Source organism: Ranitomeya variabilis, chromosome 4 (assembly GCF_051348905.1).
Source record: "Ranitomeya variabilis isolate aRanVar5 chromosome 4, aRanVar5.hap1, whole genome shotgun sequence".
In the NCBI taxonomy this organism is placed as follows: domain Eukaryota; kingdom Metazoa; phylum Chordata; class Amphibia; order Anura; family Dendrobatidae; genus Ranitomeya; species Ranitomeya variabilis.
In genome coordinates this window covers 103,743,466-103,770,018 of record NC_135235.1, presented here as the reverse complement: position 1 = coordinate 103,770,018, position 26,553 = coordinate 103,743,466, and the positions used below count along the sequence as shown (strand labels likewise).

Sequence of the window (26,553 nt, the reverse complement as noted above, 5' to 3'; positions counted from 1 at the left end):
TAAACCTATTTTCATACTTCGTATGTCAATTTCCTCTAATATCACCGCCAATATTTGTGGGGGCTACTGTCCGCCTTTTGGGGAAAATTTCTCTAGAGGTGAGCCAGGTCTGTATTTTCCTCTGCTAGGGTCAGTCAGTTCTCCGGCTGGCGCTGGGCGTCTAGGGATAAAACGTAGGCACGCTACCCGGCCACTTTCAGTTGTTGTGATAGGTTTAGCTCACGGTCAGCTCGAGTTCCCATCTTCCAAGAGCTAGTCCTTTTTGTATGCTCAACTATGTTCTCTGTGTGTTGAGAACCATGACAGTTTGGCCGGCCAAGGGTTAAAATAATTGGCTGAAGAAAGGAGAGAATTAGAAGTCTGCAGAGAATTTTTTTTTTTTTTTTCCCCTGAGTTTGCTTCTCTGCTTATACTGCAGCCTTCGTCTCTCTCTCCTTCTAATCCTTGAATGGCTCTGATCTCACCTGATTAAAATGGATCCTCAGAGTTTAGCTACTGGTTTGAGTAATCTCGCTAATAAGGTTCAGAGTTTACAGGATTTTGTTATTCATGCTCCAATATCTGAACCTAGAATCCCTTTACCTGAATTTTTCTCCGGGGATAGATCTCGCTTTCAGAATTTCAAACATAATTGTAAATTGTTTTTGTCTCTGAGATCTCGCTCCGCTGGAGATCCTGCACAGCAGGTCAGGATTGTAATTTCCTTACTCCGGGGCGACCCTCAGGATTGGGCATTTGCTTTGGCACCAGGGGATCCTGCGTTGCTCAATGTGGATGCGTTTTTTCTAGCTTTGGGGTTGCTTTATGAGGAACCCCATTTAGAGATTCAGGCTGAAAAAGCCTTGATGGCCCTGTCCCAGGGTACAGATGAGGCGGAAATATACTGCCAAAAATTTCGTAAGTGGTCTGTGCTTACTCAGTGGAATGAGTGCGCCCTGGCGGCGATTTTCAGAGAGGGTCTCTCTGATGCCATTAAGGATGTTATGGTGGGGTTCCCTGTGCCTGCAGGTCTGAATGAGTCCATGACAATGGCTATTCAGATTGATCGGCGTTTGCGGGAGCGCAAACCTGTGCACCATTTGGCGGTGTCTACTGAGAAGGCGCCAGAGAATATGCAATGTGATAGAATTCTGTCTAGAAGCGAACGGCAGAACTTTAGGCGAAAAAATGGGTTATGCTTCTATTGTGGTGATGCAACTCATGTTATATCAGCATGCTCTAAACGTACAAAGAAGGTTGATAAGTCTGTTTCAATCAGCACTTTACAGTCTAAGTTTATTCTATCTGTGACCCTGATTTGCTCTTTATCGTCAATTACCGCGGACGCTTATGTCGACTCTGGCGCCGCTTTGAGTCTTATGGATTGGTCCTTTGCCAAATGCTGTGGTTATGATTTAGAGCCTTTGGAAGTTCCTATACCTCTGAAGGGTATTGACTCCACGCCATTGGCTAGTAATAAACCACAATACTGGACACAAGTGACTATGCGTATTAATCCGGATCACCAGGAGATTATTCGCTTTCTGGTGCTGTATAATCTACATGATGTTTTGGTGCTTGGATTGCCATGGCTGCAATCTCATAACCCAGTCCTCGACTGGAAAGCAATGTCTGTGTTAAGCTGGGGATGTCAGGGGACTCATGGGGACGTACCTTTGGTTGCCATTTCGTCATCTGTTCCCTCTGAGATTCCGGAATTCTTATCTGATTATCGTGACGTTTTTGAGGAACCTAAACTTGGTTCACTGCCTCCGCACAGAGATTGCGATTGTACAATAGATCTGATTCCGGGCAGTAAGTTTCCAAAAGGTCGTTTATTTAATCTGTCTGTGCCTGAACATGCTGCTATGCGTGAATATATTAAGGAGTCCTTGGAAAAGGGACATATTCATCCTTCGTCATCTCCTTTAGGAGCCGGCTTTTTCTTTGTATCTAAAAAGGATGGCTCTTTGAGGCCGTGTATTGATTATCGGCTTTTGAATAAAATCACGATTAAATATCAGTACCCTTTGCCATTGCTTACTGATTTGTTTGCTCGCATAAAGGGGGCCAAGTGGTTCTCTAAGATTGATCTTCGTGGGGCGTATAATTTAGTGCGAATTAAGCAGGGGGACGAGTGGAAAACCGCATTTAATACGCCTGAGGGTCATTTTGAGTATTTAGTAATGCCTTTTGGTCTTTCAAATGCCCCTTCAGTCTTTCAGTCCTTTATGCATGACATTTTCCGTGAATATTTGGATAAATTTATGATTGTGTATTTGGATGATATTTTGATTTTTTTCGGATGACTGGGACTCTCATGTCCAGCAGGTCAGGAAGGTTTTTCAGGTTTTGCGCTCTAATTCCTTGTGTGTAAAGGGTTCTAAGTGCATTTTTGGGGTTCAAAAGATTTCTTTTTTGGGGTATATTTTTTCCCCCTCTTCCATTGAGATGGATCCTGTCAAGGTTCAGGCTATTTGCGATTGGACGCAACCCTCTTCTCTTAAGAGCCTTCAGAAATTCTTGGGCTTTGCTAATTTCTACCGTCGATTTATAACTGGGTTTTCTGATGTTGCTAAACCACTGACTGATTTGACTAAGAAGGGTGCTGATGTTGCTGATTGGTCCCCTGCTGCTGTGGAGGCCTTTCGGGAGCTTAAGCGCCGCTTTTCTTTCGCCCCTGTATTGCGTCAGCCTGATGTTACTCTTCCTTTTCAGGTTGAGGTCGACGCTTCAGAAATTGGAGCTGGGGCGGTTTTGTCGCAGAAAAGTTCCGACTGCTCCGTGATGAGACCTTGCGCGTTCTTTTCTCGTAAATTTTCGCCCGCGGAGCGAAATTATGATATTGGTAATCGTGAACTCTTAGCTATGAAGTGGGCTTTTGAGGAATGGCGCCATTGGCTTGAGGGGGCTAGACATCAGGTGGTGGTATTGACCGACCACAAGAATTTGATTTATCTTGAGTCTGCCAGGCGCCTGAATCCTAGACAGGCGCGCTGGTCGTTATTTTTCTCTCGGTTTAATTTTGTGGTTTCATACCTACCAGGTTCTAAAAATGTGAAGGCGGATGCCCTTTCTAGGAGTTTTGAGCCTGATTCTCCTGGTAATTCTGAACCTACGGGTATCCTTAAGGAGGGAGTGATTTTATCTGCTGTTTCCCCAGACCTGCGACGGGCCTTGCAGGAGTTTCAGGCGGATAGACCTGATCGTTGCCCGCCTGGTAGAATGTTTGTTCCTGATGATTGGACCAGTAGAGTCATCTCGGAGGTCCATTCTTCTGCGTTGGCAGGGCATCCTGGAATCTTTGGTACCAGGGAGTTGGTGGTAGGTCCTTCTGGTGGCCTTCCCTGTCACGAGATGTGCGAGGTTTTGTGCAGTCTTGTGATGTTTGTGCTCGGGCCAAGCCTTGTTGTTCTCGGGCTAGTGGATTGTTGTTGCCCTTGCCTATTCCGAAGAGGCCTTGGACTCACATCTCGATGGATTTTATTTCTGATCTCCCTGTTTCTCAGAAGATGTCTGTCATCTGGGTGGTGTGTGACCGTTTCTCTAAGATGGTCCATTTGGTTCCCTTGCCTAAGTTGCCTTCCTCATCCGAGTTGGTTCCTCTGTTTTTTCAAAATGTGGTTCGCTTGCATGGTATTCCGGAGAATATCGTTTATGACAGGGGGACCCAATTCGTGTCTAGATTTTGGCGAGCGTTCTGCGCTAGGATGGGCATTGATTTGTCTTTTTCGTCTGCTTTCCATCCTCAGACTAATGGCCAGACCGAGCGAACTAATCAGACCTTGGAGACTTATTTGAGGTGTTTTGTCTCTGCGGATCAGGATGATTGGGTTGCCTTCTTGCCCTTGGCGGAGTTTGCCCTCAATAATCGGGCTAGTTCTGCCACTTTGGTTTCTCCTTTCTTCTGTAATTCGGGGTTTCATCCTCGTTTCTCTTCCGGTCAGGTGGAGCCTTCGGATTGTCCTGGAGTGGATGCTGTGGTGGAGAGGTTGCATCAGATTTGGGGGCAGGTGGTGGACAATTTGAGGTTGTCCCAGGAGAAGACTCAGCATTTTGCCAACCGCCGTCGTCGTGTTGGTCCTCGTCTTTGTGTTGGGGATTTGGTGTGGTTATCTTCTCGGTTTGTCCCTATGAAGGTTTCTTCTCCTAAGTTTAAGCCTCGGTTCATCGGCCCGTACAGGATATTGGAGATTCTTAACCCTGTGTCCTTTCGTTTGGACCTCCCTGCATCTTTTTCTATTCATAATGTCTTCCATCGGTCATTGTTGCGCAGGTATGAGGTACCTGTTGTGCCTTCCGTTGAGCCTCCTGCTCCGGTGTTGGTTGAGGGTGAGTTGGAGTACGTTGTGGAGAAGATCTTGGACTCCCGTGTTTCCAGACGGAGACTTCAGTATTTGGTCAAGTGGAAGGGCTACGGTCAGGAGGATAATTCTTGGGTGACAGCCTCTGATGTTCATGCCTCCGATTTGGTCCGTGCCTTTCATAGGGCTCATCCTGATCGCCCTGGTGGTTCTGGTGAGGGTTCGGTGCCCCCTCCTTGAGGGGGGGGTACTGTTGTGAATTTGGTTTCTGGGCTCCCCCGGTGGTCACTGGTGGTACTGAACGTGGGTTTGTCTTCTCCTCTGTTCACCTGTTTCCATCAGGATGTGGGAGTTTCTATTTAGCCTTGCTCCTCAGTCATTTCTATGCCGGCCAACAATGTTACCAGAAGCATTTCTGTTGCATGTTCCTGCTCCTAGACTACTTTCAGCTAAGTTGGATTTTTGTCCTAAGTTTGTTTGCATTTTTGTTCCAGTTCTCTGTGTTTGAATATTTCTGAGACTGGAAGCTCTTGTGAACTGAAATTGCCACTCTGGTGTCATGAGTTGATATTAGAGTTCTAAAGTAATTTCAGGATGGAATTTTGAATGGGGTTTTCAGCTGGCCGTGAAGTCCCCTTTTCTGTCTTCCTTCTATCTAGTAAGCGGACCTCAATTTTGCTAAACCTATTTTCATACTTCGTATGTCAATTTCCTCTAATATCACCGCCAATATTTGTGGGGGCTACTGTCCGCCTTTTGGGGAAAATTTCTCTAGAGGTGAGCCAGGTCTGTATTTTCCTCTGCTAGGGTCAGTCAGTTCTCCGGCTGGCGCTGGGCGTCTAGGGATAAAACGTAGGCACGCTACCCGGCCACTTTCAGTTGTTGTGATAGGTTTAGCTCACGGTCAGCTCGAGTTCCCATCTTCCAAGAGCTAGTCCTTTTTGTATGCTCAACTATGTTCTCTGTGTGTTGAGAACCATGACACACCCCCTTTTCCCCATTCCAAAATATAGAAACTAACCAGTTCAAGTTAAGGCCATTTTCACTCGTTCCTGTTTTCAAGTATTTTCACATGTGCAGTTCAGCGCTGTAATGTAATATTACGTACATGTACGTGATTATAGAGGTGATCGCTAGTGATGAGTGAGTATACTCATTACTCGAGATTTCCCATGCACGCTCGGGTGATCTCTGAGCATTTGGATGTGCTCGGAGATTTAGTTTCTGTCACCGTAGCTGAATGATTTGCGGCTGCTAGACAGCCTGAATACATGTGGGGATTTCCTAACAAACAGGCAACCCCCACATGTACTCAGGCTGGCTAGCAGCCGCAAATCATTCAGCTACGGCGACAGAAACTAAATCTCCGAGCACGCCCAAATACTTGGAGATCACCTGAGCAAGCTCGGGAAATCTCATGTAACGAGTATACTCGCTCATCATTAGTGATCGTATGTAAGAGGGCACAGGAGCTGGGATCTATCAATGCTCAACAGATACCTAAGCTATAATAAATAGCCTGCATCTATATCTAACAGACCTGGCAGAGATGAACTCACACCATGGCTGTTAACCATTTAAACACTGCTGTCAATCGTGGGACCTTAACCTTACAGTGGTGTCCCGTGGATTCTAACAAAAAAAAATGGCCTTTGGGTTAGCATTATGGAATGGGGTTACTCCCTATGCTGATCACAGCAGCTGAATATGCAAATCCACATCAGAAACCCAAGGTTCTCCCTCAGATCTTTATCATGGATTCCTGAACAAATATTATACCTAGCAGATTTTTCTAATGTGTATATACTTCATGAGACTATAATATATACCCTGTCATTTATGTGATTAGATATCAGGGAGGAATTTGCTCCAACTGCAAATCCATGCAAGCATGTAGCAAACCAGTCAGGGAAATTGAGTTCTTTAATATCAACTGAGTATTTTAAGTTTGTAAACTTAATTAATAGTGGACGCCGGAGCAGCCATTGTAGCCCTGATATGTGGTAACCTATTCATTAAGTGTATTAATGTCAATAATTTTTAGGTTGATCGATTCCTGTACCATATGCGCCTGTCAGATGAAACTTTGCTGGATATTATGGCACGTTTCCAAGCAGAGATGGAGAAAGGCCTGAAGAAAGACGCAAACCCAACAGCAACAGTGAAAATGTTACCAACATACGTCAGGTCAACTCCTGATGGATCTGGTAAGTGATCCACTCTACTGATATCAGATATGATGGGTGGATTAGAAGGTCACATTACATCATAAGACCTCTGCGGCTCTCTTCATTTTGATATACATTTGTCCAAAGACCCACATACACCTAAGTCTAATGACAGTTAATATCGACGAGTTTGGCCGACACTCTGATGTGTATGGGTGCCCCAGCCAACTGATTGTCTGGTGAGATGCTAATCAGGCATGTCTGTTTCCGACTGCCGATAGCTTTGTTCTCCCTGAGCTGCCAGCAAAGATGTCTGTTGACGGCTTTCTCATAGAGAACAGCAGAGCGCATGGCTGAACGAGCGCCTCTGTGTATAGGAGATTTGACTGAGATGGCTGAAAGCTGAATGGTTGTCTGAAACATTGTTCAACAGCCATCTATTGTATATGGGAGGCTTTACTCTTGAAGGCAAGTGCAACATGTTGATGGAGTTTGTATGTTCTCTCCATGGTTGTGCAGCGCCCCCACTGCCGCAGGGCCGAGGGGTACCCGGTACCGGGCCTCTGAGTCTCTGCTCTGGGGTTGTCACGGTGGCTAGACCCGGTCCGTGACCCTGCTGAGGGGCGCACAATTAAAAGTGGTGGTATGGTGCTGATGTTGTAGTGGTGCGGTGCAGGTTGCAGTAAATAACGAGGACACCAGGTTGCAGTCTCTTTACCTCTTTACTCAAGGCTTCTGAGTCCTCAATCCGGAATACGGTTAACCGGGCTGCGCAAGTCCGGCCGGTCCGATGGCACCTCCAGAGTTCCCTTTGCAGGTGGAAATCTGTGCCTACCTTCCTGCGCTTGTGTGTTGTGGTCCTCCCCTGCTGTGCTTACGGGATAGTCCCCACAACTGTTGTGTCTGTTTCTCGTGTTCCCTCACAACTCGATTCTGATGTTCTCTCTCTACGTCCCCCTGATCTTACGGTTAGGACGCACCCATATGACGGGGAGGCTCGGAGCTCTTCCGGGACTCCAGCATCGCCCCACTCCTGTTGTTACCCCCCCTGTGTCTTCCTGGGACTGGGTGAGACAGCCCGCCTATAACTGACTGTCCTGCCGTAGGTTTGAAGTTTGGCTTGGAGCTCTATACTTCCTCGGCGTTCCGGCCACCGGTTATGCGCCTCAATAGGATGTTGCCTCGTCTTACAGCACGACTCCTACTGGTATTCTCCTTGTTGCGTTGATCTCGTTTCTCACTCAGCACAATAAACCTCGCTTCTTGTCCTTTCTTGGGGTACCGCCGCTATCTCGTGCAGGCGCGGTCCCGTAACGTTCTCTCTGGTTGCTGGGCCTCTGTCAGGATCCCACCCCTGACAGGGACCCCTCTGAATCTTCCCCTACAACACCCTCTGCCACAAGGTGTTGCCTGGTTCCAACCCAGTCAGCTTTCTCTCTAACTTCCTGCCTAACCCCCAGTTTTACCAGATTGTGAGGAGTGGCCTAATAAATAGAACCCTTAGCTCCCCCTGGAGGCCAGACTGTGAAATGTATTGGTGTCTGTGATACCTGGTCAGATGAACTCCTTCAGTGCCATCAGACGTACCATAGCCCCCCTTAGCGGCGGAGCAACAGTACTGCAACGACCAGGACTCTGGGGCGCTGCACTCCCCCCCGGTTAAATCCAGTACTCCTGGACTGGGAAGAAAACAACAATACATGTCAGCAAAAAGACATACAATTTTGAAAATGCAAGTACAAGTAAACTTTTTTTTAACAGAGCTTCCCTTTATGGGAGGTGAGGACACTTGAACGTTACAAACATGGTTAAATACTTTAAATACCATACTATAAATACCTTTCTTACCCAACCGGGTATTCTACTAAGTGCAAACTTTTTGAACAATAATTTAACATTGCCTTTAAGGACGTACTCGCTGAATCCACTAAAGACCTTCTTATAAGACATTATAAGGCTATTCTACATTCTCCTACTTTACGTCTGCAGGACCGCCTGTCCTAACTGCTCCAGACCTACTGCCTCTCCTTTCTGTACAGGACCGCCCCTTTCCGCCCGGGCCTACTGTCCCTCCACTACTATACACAGTATAGAACATATCATTTTTCTTTCAGTTCAAGATCACTGAGCCATCTCTGTATGGCTCCTAGGAGGACTCAATAACTAACCCCGTACGGGTTCACTTCCTGTCCTCGTTCTTCTATCAACATCATTAAACATTTCAACTAGTTAGCTACATTTAACTTTCACATATCAGCATTATTACTTTTTCTTTTAGAGCATCATCATTCTCTAAGTACTATTAATGAACATCCCCTTTAAGAGGGGACCAAGTCTCTATGAGGTAGTGCAACTTCTCAAGCTGCAAGTCTGTTCGCAATAAGGACTCCGGTAATGTTTTCAAAAACAGTATCTTCACAAAGTGTCCTTTCTTTATGTAAAACCAGTAGAGAGCACATTTAAGAAGGTGCAAACTATTTACAACATCAGTTTGTGAATCATTCACCGTCCATGATTCGGCAGTCTTTTGATAACTGAGCAAAAGTAGAAAACAAACAAAAACAATAGGGATCCCGGGTCAACAAAGGGATCCCTTTAAGAGTTAACCCTAGACGGGTTTAAAGCAGCAAAAAGCAGGGAAACAAACAGTTAACTATTTAACTGACTGTGGCCAGACTGTGAAATGTATTGGTGTCTGTGATACCTGGTCAGATGAACTCCTTCAGTGCCATAAGACATACCATAGCCCCCTTAGCGGCGGAGCAACAGTACTGCAATGACCAGGACTCTGGGGCGCTGCAGTTGCATAGATTTTATACTTGAAAAGTATACTACTATGACCCCACAAGGACAGGGATGGTTGTTCACATTGTCTTACTTCACAGTATAGGGAAATCTCAGTGCGCATAGGGCATCACCAATATAAGGGAATAGAGGATGGTTCGAAGATATCAGAACTGAAAACCTGATGGTTACATAGTTACATAGGTAGAAAAAAGACCTAGGTCTATCAAGTTCAATCTTTCTTCAACAATTATACATTTTGTCACTAATTTAACTATTACCCACAATATTATTTGTACTGAGGAAATCATCCAGCCCTTTTTTTTAAAGCTGTTAGTTTCTGCCATTACTGCCTCTTGTGGTCGGCATTCCACGTTCTCACGGCTCTAACTGTAAAAATCCCTTTCCAATTTAGCTAAAGGAATCGCCTTACTTCCACCCGTAATGAGTGCCCCTTGGTCCTAAGTATGGTCTTTGTAAGGAATAAGTAATGTACTCGTCCTTTGTATTACCCACACATATATTTGTACATATAAATGAGATCTCCTCTGAGATGTGCTTTCTCTAAGCTAAACAAGGCCAACTTTTCCAACCTCTCATCATATGAGAAGCCTTCCATCCCTTGTAATAATCTAGTTGCCGCCTTTGAACTGATTCTAACTTCTGAATATTCTTTTCAAAATGTGAAGCCCAAAACCAGATCCCATATTTTAGATGTGCTCTCACAAGTGATTTATAAAGGGGTAATAATACGTTGGGATTGCGGGATTTGTTTGCTTTTGCGGCTGCAGCTTGACATTGAGTACTGCTGCTCAGCCTACTTGTAATCAGAATACCCAAATCCTTCTTCTGTTCTGTAGTCCAGCGTATGTGCCCATTTAATGTATATGCAGCTATAGGATTATTCCGCCCTAGGTGCATTAACTACATTATATACATTATATACATTTATCTACATTAAACTTCACTTGCCAAGTGTTTGCCCATTCAGACATCTTATCCAGATCATTTTGCGATATTGTAAAGTCAAGGTCAGATTTTAGTATCCTACATAGTTTGGTGTCGTAGAAAATGGGAGAAAACTCGGAGTATATAGGTAATAAATACTTTATTAGTACACATACATAATAACTAATCCATACAAAAATTTGTTTACACGACATATAATAAAAAACCAGGATGGTAAAACGGATAGGTGGGAATCACCCAGTGTGCACCGTCTATAGGGCCAGCATGCATGCCATTATTGGTAAGAGACCTACTCCTATAATTGTGTCTAAGTCTATGAGCCAAACTGGCATAAAGTGACCGATAGTACAGGTTACTCTTACCGCTGCTGGGCACCAAGGCGGCGCACACCGGGTCAGATCCTCAAGCACAGTCCTCGGTCGGCCGCGGAAAAAAAGCAACATGTGCACAAAAATTGCAGATTGCATTCTAATAATAGGATGCTTAATGTATGCTTTTTTTCGCGTTTTTATCGCGTTCTTATAGCGAAAAAAAACGTGAACATTCCTGAACGTGTGCACATAGCCTTATGGTTGCTGCTTCCCAAATGCTCCATGACCTGTAGATCTGAAATTGTATCTGGTTTATGTGACAGGACCTGATCCAGCAGATTACCTCCCCTGGTTTGTTCATTCACCAGCTTAGAGGGTTGTCTTGAACTGCGGATAAGAACATGCAGTTTTTAGCACAGCCAGAAGATTCTATGCCCCATTGAATGTCTGGATAGCTAAAATCCCCAATACTAAGGACCCTATTATTATTTGCTGCCTTTTTAATTTGTTGCACCATTTCATCCTCAACCTGTTCAGCTATATTTTGTGGTTTGTAGCAAACTCCATTATTGGAGCAGCTTTCCATAATTGTCATTCTCATGTACATTTACCCATACTGACTCTATATTGTCACAGCTCCCCCCCCCCCCCCCCCCCAATGTCATAATTGCACCAAGGTCTTAAGTTGGATTTAACGAAAATACACCCCCACCTTTTTTTGTCTTTCCTGTTTTTTTCTGAATGTAATGTAACCCTGTGTGGCTGACATAAGAGTATCCAATTCATTAATTTTGTTTGCAAGACTTCATGCATTTGCCAGCAGACATTTAATACTATTAGGACATTTATTACTCCTACTCACCTCCCTGCTTTCCTTACATGTCCCAGACCCCTAATCCTCATTAACCTGTACTGTCTCACACTCTCTCTCTCTCTCTCTCCATATATCCCTTTATATGCACAACTATCCTCCCAACCCCCCAGATCCTAGTTCAAAAGCTCCTCCATCTGTCTAACCCTTTTTCCCCAAGCACAGGTGCACCCTCCCCAGGGCCGGCGTCGGCCCCCAATGCACCCGGGCAAGTGCTGGGGCCCTGGCGAGACGGGGGGGGGGGGGGGGGGGGCCATTCACAGTACGAACTCTCAACCATCCCGGATCCAGCGGGGCAGTCCCGATTTTGAGAGTCTGCCTCATGGTCACGGGCGGGATCGTACTTTTCCCGCACTGCACTGACTGTGATGGATCACCGACTAGTTGCTAAGAGACTTCGGGAAACCCGGATGGCTGCTGTATGCGCATAGGACCTGTGATGAGGTCATAGGAGGGGAGGAGTCATGGGTCACATGATCAAGGGCTCCTTGTATGCAGGACTCTGCTGTGCTGGACTGGTTGTCATTGTGCTGGATGAGGATAAATTTATGTGTGGGGAGGTACGGAGAGGAGCAGCGTATGTGAGGTGTACAGAGTGGAGCCGCGTGTATGAGGTGTACGGAGCGTAGCCGTGTGTGTACGAGTTGTACGGATTGGAGCCACTTGTGTACGAGGTGTGCGGAGCGGAGCCGCGTGTGTATGAGGTGTTCGGAGTGGAGCCGCGTGTGTACGAAGTGTATGGAGCGGAACCGCATGTGTACGAGGTGTACGGATCAGAGCCGCGTGTGTACGAGAAGTATGGAGAGGAGCTGTGGGTATGAGGTGTACGGAGAGGAGCTGTGTGTATGAGGTGTACGGAGTGGAGCGGTGTGTGTACGAGGTGTACGATGCGAAGCCGTGTGTGTGTATGGAGTGGAGTCGCGTGTGCATAACTCCCAACCATCCCAGATCTGCTCCAATCTGACACAGCTAGCAATCGCGCTAGCAGTTTAAAGCAACGGTGCATTTGGTTTGAGGCCATGTGGGAAAAGGAGGATCCCGAGCGGGACAGAGTCTCAAAATTGGAGCATCACGTAGGGCCATTAAACAGTATGGAGCATCATGTGTGGCCATTATACAGTATGGAGCACTATGTGTGGCCATTATACAGTATGGAGCACTATGTCTGGCCATTATACAGTATGGAGCATCATGTGTGGCCATTATACAGTATGGAGCATCATGTGTGGCCATTATACAGTATGGAGCACTATGTGTGGCCATTATACAGTATGGAGCACTGTGTCTGGCCATTATACAGTATGGAGCACTGTGTGGCCATTATACAATATGAAGCATCATGTGGGGCCATTATACAGTATTGCGCATCATGTGTGGCCATTATACAGTATTGAGCATCATGTGGGACCATTATACAGTATAGAGCATCATGTGTGGCCATTATACAGTATGGAGCATCATGTAGGGCCATTATACAGTATTGAGTATCATGTGTATCCATTATACAGTATGGAGCACTGTGTGGCCATTATACAATATGGAGCATCATGTGGGGCCATTGTACAGTATTGCACATCATGTGTGGCCATTATACACTATTGAGCATCATGTGGGACCATTATACAGTATGGAGCATCATATGTGGCCATTATAGAGTATGGTATGGAACATCATGTGTGGCCATTATACAGTATGGAGCATCATGCGGGGCCCTTATACAGTATGGAGCATCATGTGTGGCCATTATACAGTATGGAGCATCATGTGTGGCCATTATACAGTATGGAGCACTATGTGTGGCCATTATACAGTATGGAACACTGGGTGGCCATTATACAGTATGGATCATCATGTGTGGCCATTATACAGTATGGAGCACTATGTGTGGCCATTATACAATATGGAACACTGGGTGGCCATTACACAGTATGGAGCACTATGTGTGGCCATTATACAGTATGGAGCATCATGTGTGGCCATTATACAATATGGTAGCGCATCGCTAACGCATGTCATAATCTGCATGCGTTAGCAATGTGCTGTCATTCTGTGATGGACCCTCGGACGTGGGCTGCAGCGTTTCCGGGTCCATCACAGATAGTGCAGATGCTCCATGGAGCATCTCCGCTATCGCGATCGCATAAAGCGATCTTGAAAAGGCACTAGCATTGCGCAGTCCGTTTAACGCATGCGCTGAACGGACTGCAGCAATGTAATATGAACCTAGCCTTGTATACTACGTGGCTGTGCTATATACTATGTGGCTGTGCTATATACTACGTGGGCTGTGTTATATGCTATGTGGGCTGTGTTATACACTACGTGGGCTGTGTTATACACTACGTGGGCTGTGTTATACACTACGTGGGCTGTGTTATACACTATGTGGGCTGTGCTATATATTACGTGGCTGTGCTATATACTATGTGGCTGTGCTACATACTACATGGCTGTGCTATATACTACGTGGGCTGTGTTATATACTACGTGGCTATGCTATATACTACGTGCCTGTGCTATATACTACGTGGCTGTTCTATATGCTACCCATTTTGCACTTTTACAAATGTTCTACGTTAATACTTTCTAATCTTTACTTTAAAAAGTTTTCCATTAAAACATTGTCATATTCAATGTATGCAGTTTTTTCTTTACAGCAAGTTCAGCTAACAATAAAATGTCTACTGGTAACTGAGGAAGAGGGAGTATGTCACAAAAATTGGCATATAAGGGGTTGCCTTATATAAAGCCCCTCTGCTGTATGGTATTGTAGAATTTACAATACCTATCACTCATGTAAGAAGTTAAATCTGGCATTGTACTATACCTATATTTCTCTGCTGTATCTGTGCATCATGAATCGTGGTATGTGTTAAAGGTGAAGCCCACTGAGACTCTTTCGCCCAGGGCCCTTAAAAATCTGAAGCTGGCCCGGACCCTCCCCATGCAGGTGCAGCCTGTTCCTACCATAGAGCCTGTAGCCAACAGAGAAGTCGGACTAGTTCTCCATGAACCGAAACCCTTCCTTCCTGCATCAATTTCTAAGCCACATATATTCATCTCCCTAAGCTCCCTCTGTCTTTCAAGTGACGCTCATGGCACTGACAGTATGTCTGAAAACACCACCTTGGAGTTCCTGACCTTCAGCTTCTCTCCTAGTTCCCTGTAATCATTTTTAAGAACATTTCACCTCCCTCTAACTTTGTCATTGGTTCTAATATGTACCATGACCGCTGGGTTTTCGCCAGCCCCTCCCAGCAATCTGTATATCAGATCCACATTATTCCAAACCCAAGCACCCGGCAGACACCCGGTCTTATGCTAGGTGCAGGACAACCATGAGAACATACAATATTGATAACAGGATGCTGCCCCTACGGTCTCATCAGAATCCAGCCATCAGATAGAGCAGTGATCCCCAACCTTTCTTACCTCGAGAGTCACATTCAGTTCTAAGAGAGACTAGCGAGCCACATACAGAGCTCCCCTGTATAATATCATCCAGCTCCTGCCTCCTCCACAGTAAAATGGTGGGGACATCTAGAGTTCCAAGGAGTCCTCATAGAAATCACACAAAGGCAGAATACTTTCGTCTAGGTGTTACCACCTTAGTAGGTATTCTTGTTTCACCTACTCCCACCAAGCTATCACATGCAGATTGATGTGGTAATATGGTGGGGTGCCTGATATGAGAATACCGAATCGGGGTGAGGTGGGAACCCCTAGATGTAAGTAATCAGTGTGATTACTTTGAGAAAACTTTGGCTGTCATTATACCTTCAATGGGGGCTTTGTGTGTCGCTACTTTTGAGGGGTATGGAAGCAGTATGTCACAACTCCAGAGGGAGGTCTTCATGTGGTTTGCAACCCTCTCTCTGAATGTTGCTCTTCAGGTAAAATAAGATTGGGGACTACTGATATAACATATTAAAATGAAGTTGTTTTATAGACACAGTTGTATGTCCTCTAACCTACATCCAGGCAATCCAATGTATCCTAACTTTGACACCAAATTATTTCTTCATCACTTGATGTACAGAAAAGGGGGACTTCCTTGCTCTGGATCTTGGAGGATCAAAATTCAAAGTTCTTAGAGTGAAAGTATCTGAAGATGGAAAACAAAATGTTCAGATGGAAAGTCAGTTCTATCCCACGCCCAGTGAAATAGTAAATGGAAGCAAACATGAGGTATGTCTGACTACAATTCACACATTACTACACACATTTATAAGGAGCAATATAAAATATATAAGTAGTTACTATTATTCATACACATATTTCTGTGCCTTTGCAGCTCTTTGATTATGTTGCGGACTGTCTGGGTGATTTTATGAAGAAAAGACAGATAACAGAAAAGCTTCCGCTTGGTTTCACCTTCTCATTTCCTTGCAAGAAGACGAGACTCGATGAGGTTAGATGTTTATTGAGTCTTATACTGGATTTTACCATAGTTAAGTAACCAATAATCATTTCTAAATAAAAAGACATTTGTCACTTCTACAGAGGCTGGACAGACATCCGTCTGAGATGGTTTAGTGAATCCTGCATTGAGCAGGGGGTTGGACATGATTTTGTTTTTCACTCCCCTCCTTCCCAGAGCCATAACTTTTTTATTTTTCCCCTCAATATGGCCATGTGAGGGCTTGTTTTTTGCAGGACGAGTTGTACTTTTGAACAACACCATTGGTTTTACCATGTCGTGTACTAGAAAACGGGAAGAAAATTCCAAGTGCGGTGAAATTGCAAGAAAAGTGCAATCCTACACTTGTTTTTTGGTTGGTTTTTTTATTAAGTTCACTAAATGCTAAAACTGACCTGCCATTATGAATCTCCAGTTCATTACAAGTTCATGGACACCAAACATGTCTAGGTTCTTTTTTATCTAAGTGGTAAAAAAAAATTCCAAACTTTGTTAAAAAAAAATAAATTGCGCCATTCCCCCGATACTCGTAGCGTCTCCATTTTTCATGATCTCGGGTTGGGTGAGGGCTTATTTAATGCGAGCTGAGCTGATGTTTTTAATGTTACAATTTTGGTGCAGATATGTTATTTTGATCGCCCATTATTGCATTTTAATGCAATGTCACGGCGACCAAAAAAACTTAATTTTGGCGTTTTTACTTTTTTCTCGCTACGCCGTTTAGCGATCAGGTTAATCCTTTTTTTATTGATAGATCGGGGTGATTCTGAACGTGGCGATACCAAATATGTGTAGGTTTGATTTTATTTTTATTGTTTTATTTTAAAGGGGGTGATTTGAGCTTTTATATTTTTTATTTTTTTTTATATTTTTAAAAATTTTAAAAACTTTTTTTTTTTTTAGTTTTGCCATGCTTCAATAGCCTTTATATGAGATTAAAAGCTGCCATAGCTCGATCGGCTCTGCTACCTAGAGGCGATTGTCAGATCGCCTCTATGTAGTAGAATTGCTGACTTGCTATGAGTGCCGACCAGTGGGTGGTGCTCACAGCAATCCGGCACTGACAACCATAGAGGTCTCCAGGAGACCTCGGGTTGTCATGCCAACACACCGGTGACCCACGATCACGTGACGCAAGGTCTCCGGTGTGCGTATTTCCGGCGTGATTGCTGGAAGCACCATTTAAATGCCACTGTCAGCGTTTGACAGTGGCATTTAAATAGTTAATAGCCGCGGGTGGCTTGCGATTCCACCCGCGGCTATTGTGGGCACATGTCAGCTGGTCAAAACAGCTGACATGTCCCGGGAAAGATGTGGGCTCACCGCTGAAGCCCACATCAAAGGGGGGGATACCGACATCGGTGTACTATTAAGCCCAATGTCAGTAAGGGGTTAATATGACAAAAAAAATCGAAATATGAAGAATATTAGATTTGCATAACTTTTAATTTTCATGATAATTAGGCATTGTTAAGGATCAATATCTTGAGGAATCAATCCATACATTGATAAAAGACTGATGGAAATGTTTAGTTTACAATGCGTGTATAAGAGGAGCAGATTTGACTAAAATGAATTATACTTTTGGTGTAGGGAGTCTTGTTATCATGGACAAAACACTATAAAGTAAGAGGGGTTCACCAAACTGATGTCGTTAAAGCACTGAGGAAAACGCTGAAAAAGAAAAGGGTATGTAAAAAAATTCTCAATATGATGTATAGTAGGAATGCACAAGCTTTTCTGATCTCTTGTTCATGGATGGCCTTTTTGACATATCGAGCTACAAGGAAAAGAATTGTCTATTACCATCCGAGACATTTATGTCATGTCATAAGTATATACTATAAATGTCTTATAGGTGCAGGTTCCACTTCCACATCCTAGTCAGGACTCCAGGAAAGAGAAGAATATGCATGTGGCTCTCACCATAGAAGACTATGAGTATTGTAATAACAGTCCAGTATTTCACAGCTCTTATCTTCCATAGAGAGAGCTGTATGTAACAGTCTCTCCTATAGTTCTTCCTGGCTTGCCCAAAAAAGGGATTTAGAGACTCCATTCCCCTTAGAGGACACCATGAGGGAGGGCTAGGGTACTATAAAGTGCCTGTATCCACTACATTTGCAGCCATGCACAAAATATTGTTTGTGTCTCAATGGTTTGAACTGTATGGTATGACCTTGTGGGCCACATGTGGTACACCCCAGATGTGTGACTATCAAGATCTCAGTTGCTCGTAAGATGCTGAAAATTGTCTTGTACTAGAAAACGAATAAGATATGTTATGTTTGATTTCTTTGACATTAGGGATATTTTCTATGTATATTGTTTGATTTCTTTGACATTAGGGATGCTTTTTATGTATATTGTATACTTTTTACACAATTTACTGCCCTTTGTTGATTTACATGTGAATATTTTTCTCTTATCAGAACAATAATGTGGAAGTTCTGGCTTTGGTTAATGATACAGTGGGCACCATGATGACCTGTGGCTATGACGACCAGTTGTGTGAGGTTGGCGTTATTGTAGGTAAAAGAACTTTATCAATGTTTGGATCGGGGTTTTAATGGGACAAGATGTAAAATAGCCTGATTATTACTGCCATGTAGAAAATAATTGTAAAGTTATTATCCTCTAGTACTTCCTTGGACCTGGTAAAACCTTGATGTATTTGCCTATGAAGGCAGAGACTATTTCCCATCAACTGGAAGTCTTAACCTAACCCTCTTCAATCACAATAACGAACTGATTGAAGGACTTTTTTTTTCTATTAGTTGGAGAGACAGTAGTTGTAACCCTGACAATCAATCTTTGGTTGTAAATACTTCTGAAATGCCTTAATTTCTCAATTGAGACAACTTCTTTAGTTTATTTCTAAGTCTCAAGGAATTGCTTTGGTCATATGCATTTATGAAGGACATGTGCATGTAATGTAGGCCTGTAGGGAATGTGTGTGTCACTGCAAAAGGTCTAGTTCACATCATAAATTTGGCTGTACTTACTTTGCGCCACTGGTATGTCTGACTTCCAGCACGATCAGTGGACTGCAAGCTCCATTTATAGCCACTATATTCCATTAACAAAAATGGAAAATAAATCCTGCAATCAATGTATATTAGTAAATCGATAACTTGCATATATTACTAACATTTCTGATTCCTTGTTGTGCAGGGACTGGAACAAATGCCTGTTACATGGAGAACCTGAATAATATTGACCTAGTAGAAGGTGATGAGGGGAGGATGTGCATTAATACAGAGTGGGGAGCATTTGGAGACGATGGTGTCTTAGATGACATCAGAACAGACTTTGATAATGAAATAGATTTAGGATCAGTGAATCCTGGCAAGCAACTGTAAGTGTATATTAAGTATATTTATTTTTATAATTGTGATATGGACACAATAGATTTTTTTTATAACTTAAAATAAGAAAAAAAGGACATATTACATGCCCCATTAGTTAAGATGTTCCACCTTGAAATAAAAAAGCAGCATAATACTTACGTATCTCATTAACAAACACTTGTCCAGGCACAAATAAATAAGATTTAGCACAGTAATAGAAATAAGACTCAGCGTTCCGTTAAGTCTATACCGTTCTGTATGTACACACTGTAATGATAACTTAAAGGAGTTTTCCCGGACTATGAAATTGATGGTTTCTCCTTGACTTCTAACATCCCCAATCTTATGATTTATGTGCCTGCTAGGCTTCAGTGGCTATAGGCTACAACAATGACTAATAATGAATGTACAGTGGGGCAAAAAAGTATTTAGTCAGTCAGCAATAGTGCAAGTTCCACCACTTAAAAAGATGAGAGGCGTCTGTAATTTACATCATAGGTAGACTTCAACTATGGGAGACAAACTGAGAAAAAAAAATCCAGAAAATCACATTGTCTGTTTTTTTATCATTTTATTTGCATATTATAGTGGAAAATAAGTATTTGGTCAGAAACAAAATTTCATCTCAATACTTTGTAATATATCCTTTGTTGGCAATGACAGAGGTCAAACGTTTTCTGTAAGTCTTCACAAGGTTGCCACACACTGTTGTTGGTATGTTGGCCCATTCCTCCATGCAGATCTCCTCTAGAGCAGTGATGTTTTTGGCTTTTCGCTTGGCAACACGGACTTTCAACTCCCTCCAAAGGTTTTCAATAGGGTTCAGATCTGGAGACTGGCTAGGCCACTCCAGGACCTTGAAATGCTTCTTACGAAGCCACTCCTTCGTTGCCCTGGCGGTGTGCTTTGGATCATTGTCATGTTGAAAGACCCAGCCACGTTTCATCTTCAATGCCCTTGCTGATGGAAGGAGGTTTGCACTCAAAATCTCACGATACATGGCCCCATTCATTCTTTCATGTACCCGGATCAGTCGTCCTGGCCCCTTTGCAGAGAAACAGCCCTAAAGCATGATGTTTCCACCACCATGCTTTACAGTAGGTATGGTGTTTGATGGATGCAACTCAGTATTCTTTTTCCTCCAAACACGACAAGTTGTGTTTCTACCAAACAGTTCCAGTTTGGTTTCATCAGACCATAAGACATTCTCCCAAAACTCCTCTGGATCATCCAAATGCTCTCTAGCAAACTTCAGACGGGCCCGGACATGTACTGGCTTAAGCAGTGGGACACGTCTGGCACTGCAGGATCTGAGTCCATGGTGGCGTAGTGTGTTACTTATGGTAGGCCTTGTTACATTGGTCCCAGCTCTCTGCAGTTCATTCACTAGGTCCCCCCGCGTTGTTCTGGGATTTTTGCTCACCGTTCTTGTGATCATTCTGACCCCACGGGGTGGGATTTTGCGTGGAGCCCCAGATCGAGGGAGATTATCAGTGGTCTTGAATGTCTTCCATTTTCTAATTATTGCTCCCACTGTTGATTTCTTCACTCCAAGCTGGTTGGCTATTGCAGATTCAGTCTTCCCAGCCTGGTGCAGGGCTACAATTTTGTTTCTGGTGTCCTTTGACAGCTCTTTGGTATTCACCATAGTGGAGTTTGGAGTCAGACTGTTTGAGGGTGTGCACAGGTGTCTTTTTATACTGATAACAAGTTTAAACAGGTAAAGGAAAATATACACTGGCGCTGCACCAACAGGACAAAAATTAGGGGAAATGAATGGATGTATACGATAGGGGGGAGGGGGCTAAAGAAATCGAAGCTGCTGGTGATGTGACAGAGTCTGTGCTGAACTCTGTCTGAAGTTAAACAAGGAAAGTAATAAATAAATATGAATCACCTGCGCTGGTTGATGGTGTAGATAGTGTAGGACCTGTAATAATAGTTACACTGTAGGAAAACTAGAAAAGGGCTAAGTATAATGGATTGGCAGGACGCCAAATGCTAAATGTTCGTTACACCAGTGCACAAAAATATATTAGGATCGGGGTGAATCACAGCTAGAAGCGATTAGTTAGGTTAACCTGCTTATAGGTATAAACACATGCACTTACTAGATACTGTGCCTCAATGGTTCCGAAACAGTAGAAGGTAGCGGTCCTCCTTGCAAGAGGGTGCCTGCAGATTGCACCGTGAGATTGCGAGGAAATGACAGGACTGACTGGACTATGAACGTTGTAGATGGCGCGGTGCAGCAGTGAGCAGATGCCGCCAGCTCCTGGCGTGCTCCGGCCGGAAGCTACGCCGGAGCAGTGGCGGAGTGTGTAGGGGGCGTGCTACCTGTTGTGACGTCACAAGGTTGAGAGGCGGGCGCGTGTCAGGGGCAACCAATCCGACGCGTTTCGAAGGATACACTCCTTCTTCGTCAGGGCTGGAGTTCCCTGTGTAGCCCGGCCTTATATAGTGAACGCCCCCTTCGCTCAAAAACTGCCTATGTAGCCCATATGTGAGAACTTGTACACAGTACAGGTATCATGATAAATGTTGGTTTAACTTTGAATCTGACATACAGAATCTTTAATATAGGTAACGGACCTGGATTAGTAGGGAGAACAACACTTAATAATAAGTGGCTCACTGCTGCACCGCGCCATCTACAACGTTCATAGTCCAGTCAGTCCTGTCATTTCCTCGCAATCTCACGGTGCAATCTGCAGGCACCCTCTTGCAAGGAGGACCGCTACCTTCTACTGTTTTGGAACCATTGAGGCACAGTATCTAGTAAGTGCATGTGTTTATACCTATAAGCAGGTTAACCTAACTAATCGCTTCTAGCTGTGATTCACCCCGATCCTAATATATTTTTGTGCACTGGTGTAACGAACATTTAGCATTTGGCGTCCTGCCAATCCATTATACTTAGCCCTTTTCTAGTTTTCCTACAGTGTAACTATTATTACAGGTCCTACACTATCTACACCATCAACCAGCGCAGGTGATTCATATTTATTTATTACTTTCCTTGTTTAACTTCAGACAGAGTTCAGCACAGACTCTGTCACATCACCAGCAGCTTCGATTTCTTTAGCCCCCTCCCCCCTATCGTATACATCCATTCATTTCCCCTAATTTTTGTCCTGTTGGTGCAGCGCCAGTGTATATTTTCCTTTTCTTTATTCCATATCTGTGCATTCTACACTTAGGCAGCTGCACTATGACATTAGATGCATTGAAAGATGACAGGGATTTCAGACGGAGATACATTCAAACTCAATTTTCTCACCAGAAATTGTCAGTAAACGAATTTGATCAAGTGAAAACTTTGTTAAGATCATTAGAAAAATTGTTAATTAATGAAATGAGAAATTTATGGGAGATTGCCTCATTAGAGAAATACGTTGAAGCAGGCATCGTCCCTAGAGGTCTTGTTATACAGAAAACTCTTGCAGGGGACTTTGGGGACCCTGTAATTCAAAATCAATGGGAATCCATGTTCAGAACTTTTTCCAATCAAGCCCTTCATTTTATAATTGATAAACGCCGCGCCAATTTGGCTAAAATTAACCAATCAATTATGGAATTATTTGACCAACTCAATGCGTATAATCATATTGAAGATATGCATAACCTTATCCCTAAAATCATGTATAGAATAAAAGAAAAGGAAAAAGAAATTATTAACAAAAAAATGAAAAAATTAGCAAGAGATAATGTACCCTTTTCTAATATCTCATCCAGTAATTGTCCTACAGAATTAACATCCTTTTCCAATAATCAGTTCGTAACTCTGGATGAATATCATTCATCCCCGCCAAACAATCTGGAAGATATATCCCTGTTTTTTTCTACGTATACCAATACTAATTCCACGCAATATACTCCTATGACCACCCGTATTAGGGACAATGGTGGTGAGGTACAAATGAACTCCCTAGACATTAGAGATACCCCTGATGCCCATACTACCAGGGCCAGCCCTCCACCCATAATGCCTCATATTGTAGAGAGCATCCAAATTCCTATCTCTAATCAATTCTCCCATCTACCCAATATGGGGGACGATGTAGAAACAACCACGGAGTGGGAAGATCCTATTCCTTCTACAAGTACAAATATCCATGTACCTTATCAACCGTTAATGCCCAAATCCAATGGAACTACTAACTCCAATACAAATCCAAAAAGGGTCCCAAGTAGGTTAATTAATAAAAATAAAAACTACATAACTAATAGAAAAGGCGTAAAACCCATTGTGCACTCCACAATTAAACGGGATTTTTTCCACCCCCAAAATTCAAAACCAAAAGAGGTAAGAGGGGTGGGAAACTCGCCAAAAAGAAAAACAAAAGTGTAAATAAAGCTATCTTATCACATGAATATACTCAAAAAATTTTCAACCTGAGTACACACCAACTAACCAAGAGTGAGGAGAACCTTTTACAGAAAGGTCTCAAATTTGCCCCCACTATTAAAGCTAATCCATTCAATCTATATATTAGCATTAAAAAATTCATGCGTAATTTGGCTTTAAAAAAATATTTTTTTTAAAAAACGGTTAGCACAAACAGCATTCATCCTAACGTAACCACTAACTATATCCATACCAATTTGGCGCTTAAATCTACTTTCAACCCAATCAATGAATATTCCAGTTCTTTCCGGACCTTTGAAACCTTAGTCACAACAGATATTAAAAAGATGAAAGTCAATAACTCTAAATACATGCCACATAATCTCAATACAAGTGAAAAGAAGGCAATTATTGATCTCCAGTCCAATCACAGCATTGTCATCCGCCCTGCAGACAAGGGGGGTGGTATTGTGGTGTTAGACTGTCTTTCATATCATAATGAATCATTAAGACTCCTTGGCGATACCATAACATATAAAAAATTAAAGTCTAATCCCACTGACAATTATATCAAAAAACTTAATTGTCTGGCGTTGAAGGGTAAATCTCTGGGAATCCTAAATAAAAAAGAATTTCATTTTATTAATAATCGGACCCCATCAATAGCCATCTTCTATCATATCCCAAAGATTCACAAAAGCATCACAAACCCGCCCGGTCGCCCAATTATATCGGGCATAAATTGTCTCACTGCTAATCTTTCCGAGTATGTGGATCTGCACTTACAAAAGTGTATGCCACTGATCCCGGCTTATTTAAAGGATACCACTCACACTATACAAACCTTGGAATCTATTAATTGGCAGAGTAACTATATCTTAGGTACTCTTGATATTAAATCGTTATACACCGTAATTAACCATGAGAAAGGATGTGAATCAGCACAACTATTCTTACGTGCGTTAGGCATATATAAAGAATGTCAAATCCATTTCCTTCTGAAAAGCATGGAATTCATACTCAAACACAACTACTTCCAATATGAGGATCAGTACTACCTGCAAACGTGGGGTACCGCAATGGGCACACGTTTTGCTCCCAGTTACGCTAATTTGTACGTAGGTAACTGGGAGCAACAACACATCTTCAAGTCAGGTTCACTCCATACAGGCCTTAAACTTTGGCGTCGCTTTATTGATGACATCTTGTTTATTTGGGAAGGCACGCCAACTGAGCTCAACTCATTCATCTCCAACTTAAATATTAATCAGTTTGGTCTGGAATTCACCCCCACTATCAGTAACACCAGAGTAAATTTTTTAGACCTGACTATTTATGTGCAAAATAATACATTAAAAACCAAATGTTTCCATAAAGAAGTGAATTCTAACAGCTTCATACATTTAACGAGCTGCCACTTACCCATTTGGTTAACAAATATTCCCAAGGGTCAATTTACTCGTATCAGGAGGAATTGTACGGATTTGGGGGATTATAATGATGAAGCGGCACACATCACTAAACAGTTCGAGGCCAAGGGATATGATCCACAAACTTTGGATCAAGTCAAACAATCAGTAAGCCAAATATCTAGAGACAACTTGATTCATAAGGAAAGTCCAAACAATCTCCCTCCAGATATTCAACAGCAAATAAACAACCTACCTATAGTGACACAATTTCATTCAGGTTATAAAAAATTTACAAATATAATCAGAAAACACTGGCCAATCTTACAGGGGGACAAATGCATTGGGAACCTTTTGCCCAGGAATCCCAAATTTGTCTACACAAAAGCACAAAATCTAGGTCTCCTTTTAGCGCCAACTACGAAATCGGTCTTGTTAAGGGATAAAAAATGTACAACAGTATTAAACCCCCGCAATTTGGGTTTCACGTCATGTGGTCATTGTGCGTGCTGCAAACGGACGTCCTGCAATAGATGCGTCCAAACCACATTTTTGGACTCAAGCGGTACCAAAAGTTTTTCTATCAAAAACAAGATCTCCTGTGACACGTCAGGGGTTATTTATATACTTACATGCCCATGCAATAAAATCTATGTGGGTCGAACAAAAAGACCCCTAAAGGTCAGGATAAAAGAACATCTTGACAATATCCAGAAAGGATTTAAAGGGCACCCCCTTTCCCGCCATTTTGTGGAGACACACAGTCAATCATGCAAGAATGTCTCCTTCTGTGGGATCCAAATAGTTCGACAAAACCCTAGGGGAGGTGATTTCCTAAAAAAGATGTCCAAGGTTGAATCCAAGTGGATTTTTACACTAGATAGCCTGGCCCCCAAAGGGCTCAATCAAGAGATAGAGCTTTATGCGTTTTAATGCAATACAATTTTATCTATTTGCTATTTTTATTCTTTTAAATTAGTCCGACACACGATTTGTTATATACGCGATTTGATTCAACTATAGTAACAATACTAGGGGTTTATGATCCTGGACCCATTTATTGATCACCCCTGACAGATACATAGTTCATGATAAATAGTAGAGGACTATAAAAAAATTTTTTTATATAAATATCCAAATACAGATAACTGTATGTATTTTATATATACATTTTACAACGCACATAAGAGGATGCACTTTACACATTTTTATATATCTATTTTTTATACTCCACTGTAGTTTCATTATCGCATTTTAATTTAATTTAATTTGATTATTCTTTTCTCATGATTATCATCATGAGGCAAACAGATATACCCGAGTATGGCTTTTTAATGTGTATGTATTTTAGTATAAATTTGAATAAACTTATAGTTTTAATTATTGTCACATATGTCCCCTCTTTTTTTCTCCCCTTTTTTTTTTTTTTTTTTTTTTTTTTTTATATCATGCCTTTAGATATCCATATAGTATCCAGCAACAAATTGAGCTGACACCCTCAATGGTCTCTCTTAAAGTTATTATTAAGTGTTGTTCTCCCTACTAATCCAGGTCCGTTACCTATATTAAAGATTCTGTATGTCAGATTCAAAGTTAAACCAACATTTATCATGATACCTGTACTGTGTACAAGTTCTCAC

The 26,553-nt window shown here is 42.7% G+C and overlaps 1 protein-coding gene across 1 annotated transcript in view; it reads left to right on the top strand.

Annotated features, from left to right (window-relative positions):
* The window catches only part of LOC143769934 (hexokinase HKDC1-like), a 75,221-nt gene that overhangs the window by 6,701 nt on the left and 41,967 nt on the right, over positions 1-26,553 (top strand). Inside the window, exons 2-7 of the mRNA XM_077259002.1 lie at positions 6,328-6,490; positions 15,426-15,574; positions 15,681-15,797; positions 17,400-17,495; positions 18,239-18,338; positions 18,981-19,164. Coding sequence (XP_077115117.1) covers positions 6,328-6,490; positions 15,426-15,574; positions 15,681-15,797; positions 17,400-17,495; positions 18,239-18,338; positions 18,981-19,164 — 809 coding nt within the window. The remainder of the gene's footprint in view (positions 1-6,327; positions 6,491-15,425; positions 15,575-15,680; positions 15,798-17,399; positions 17,496-18,238; positions 18,339-18,980; positions 19,165-26,553) is intronic.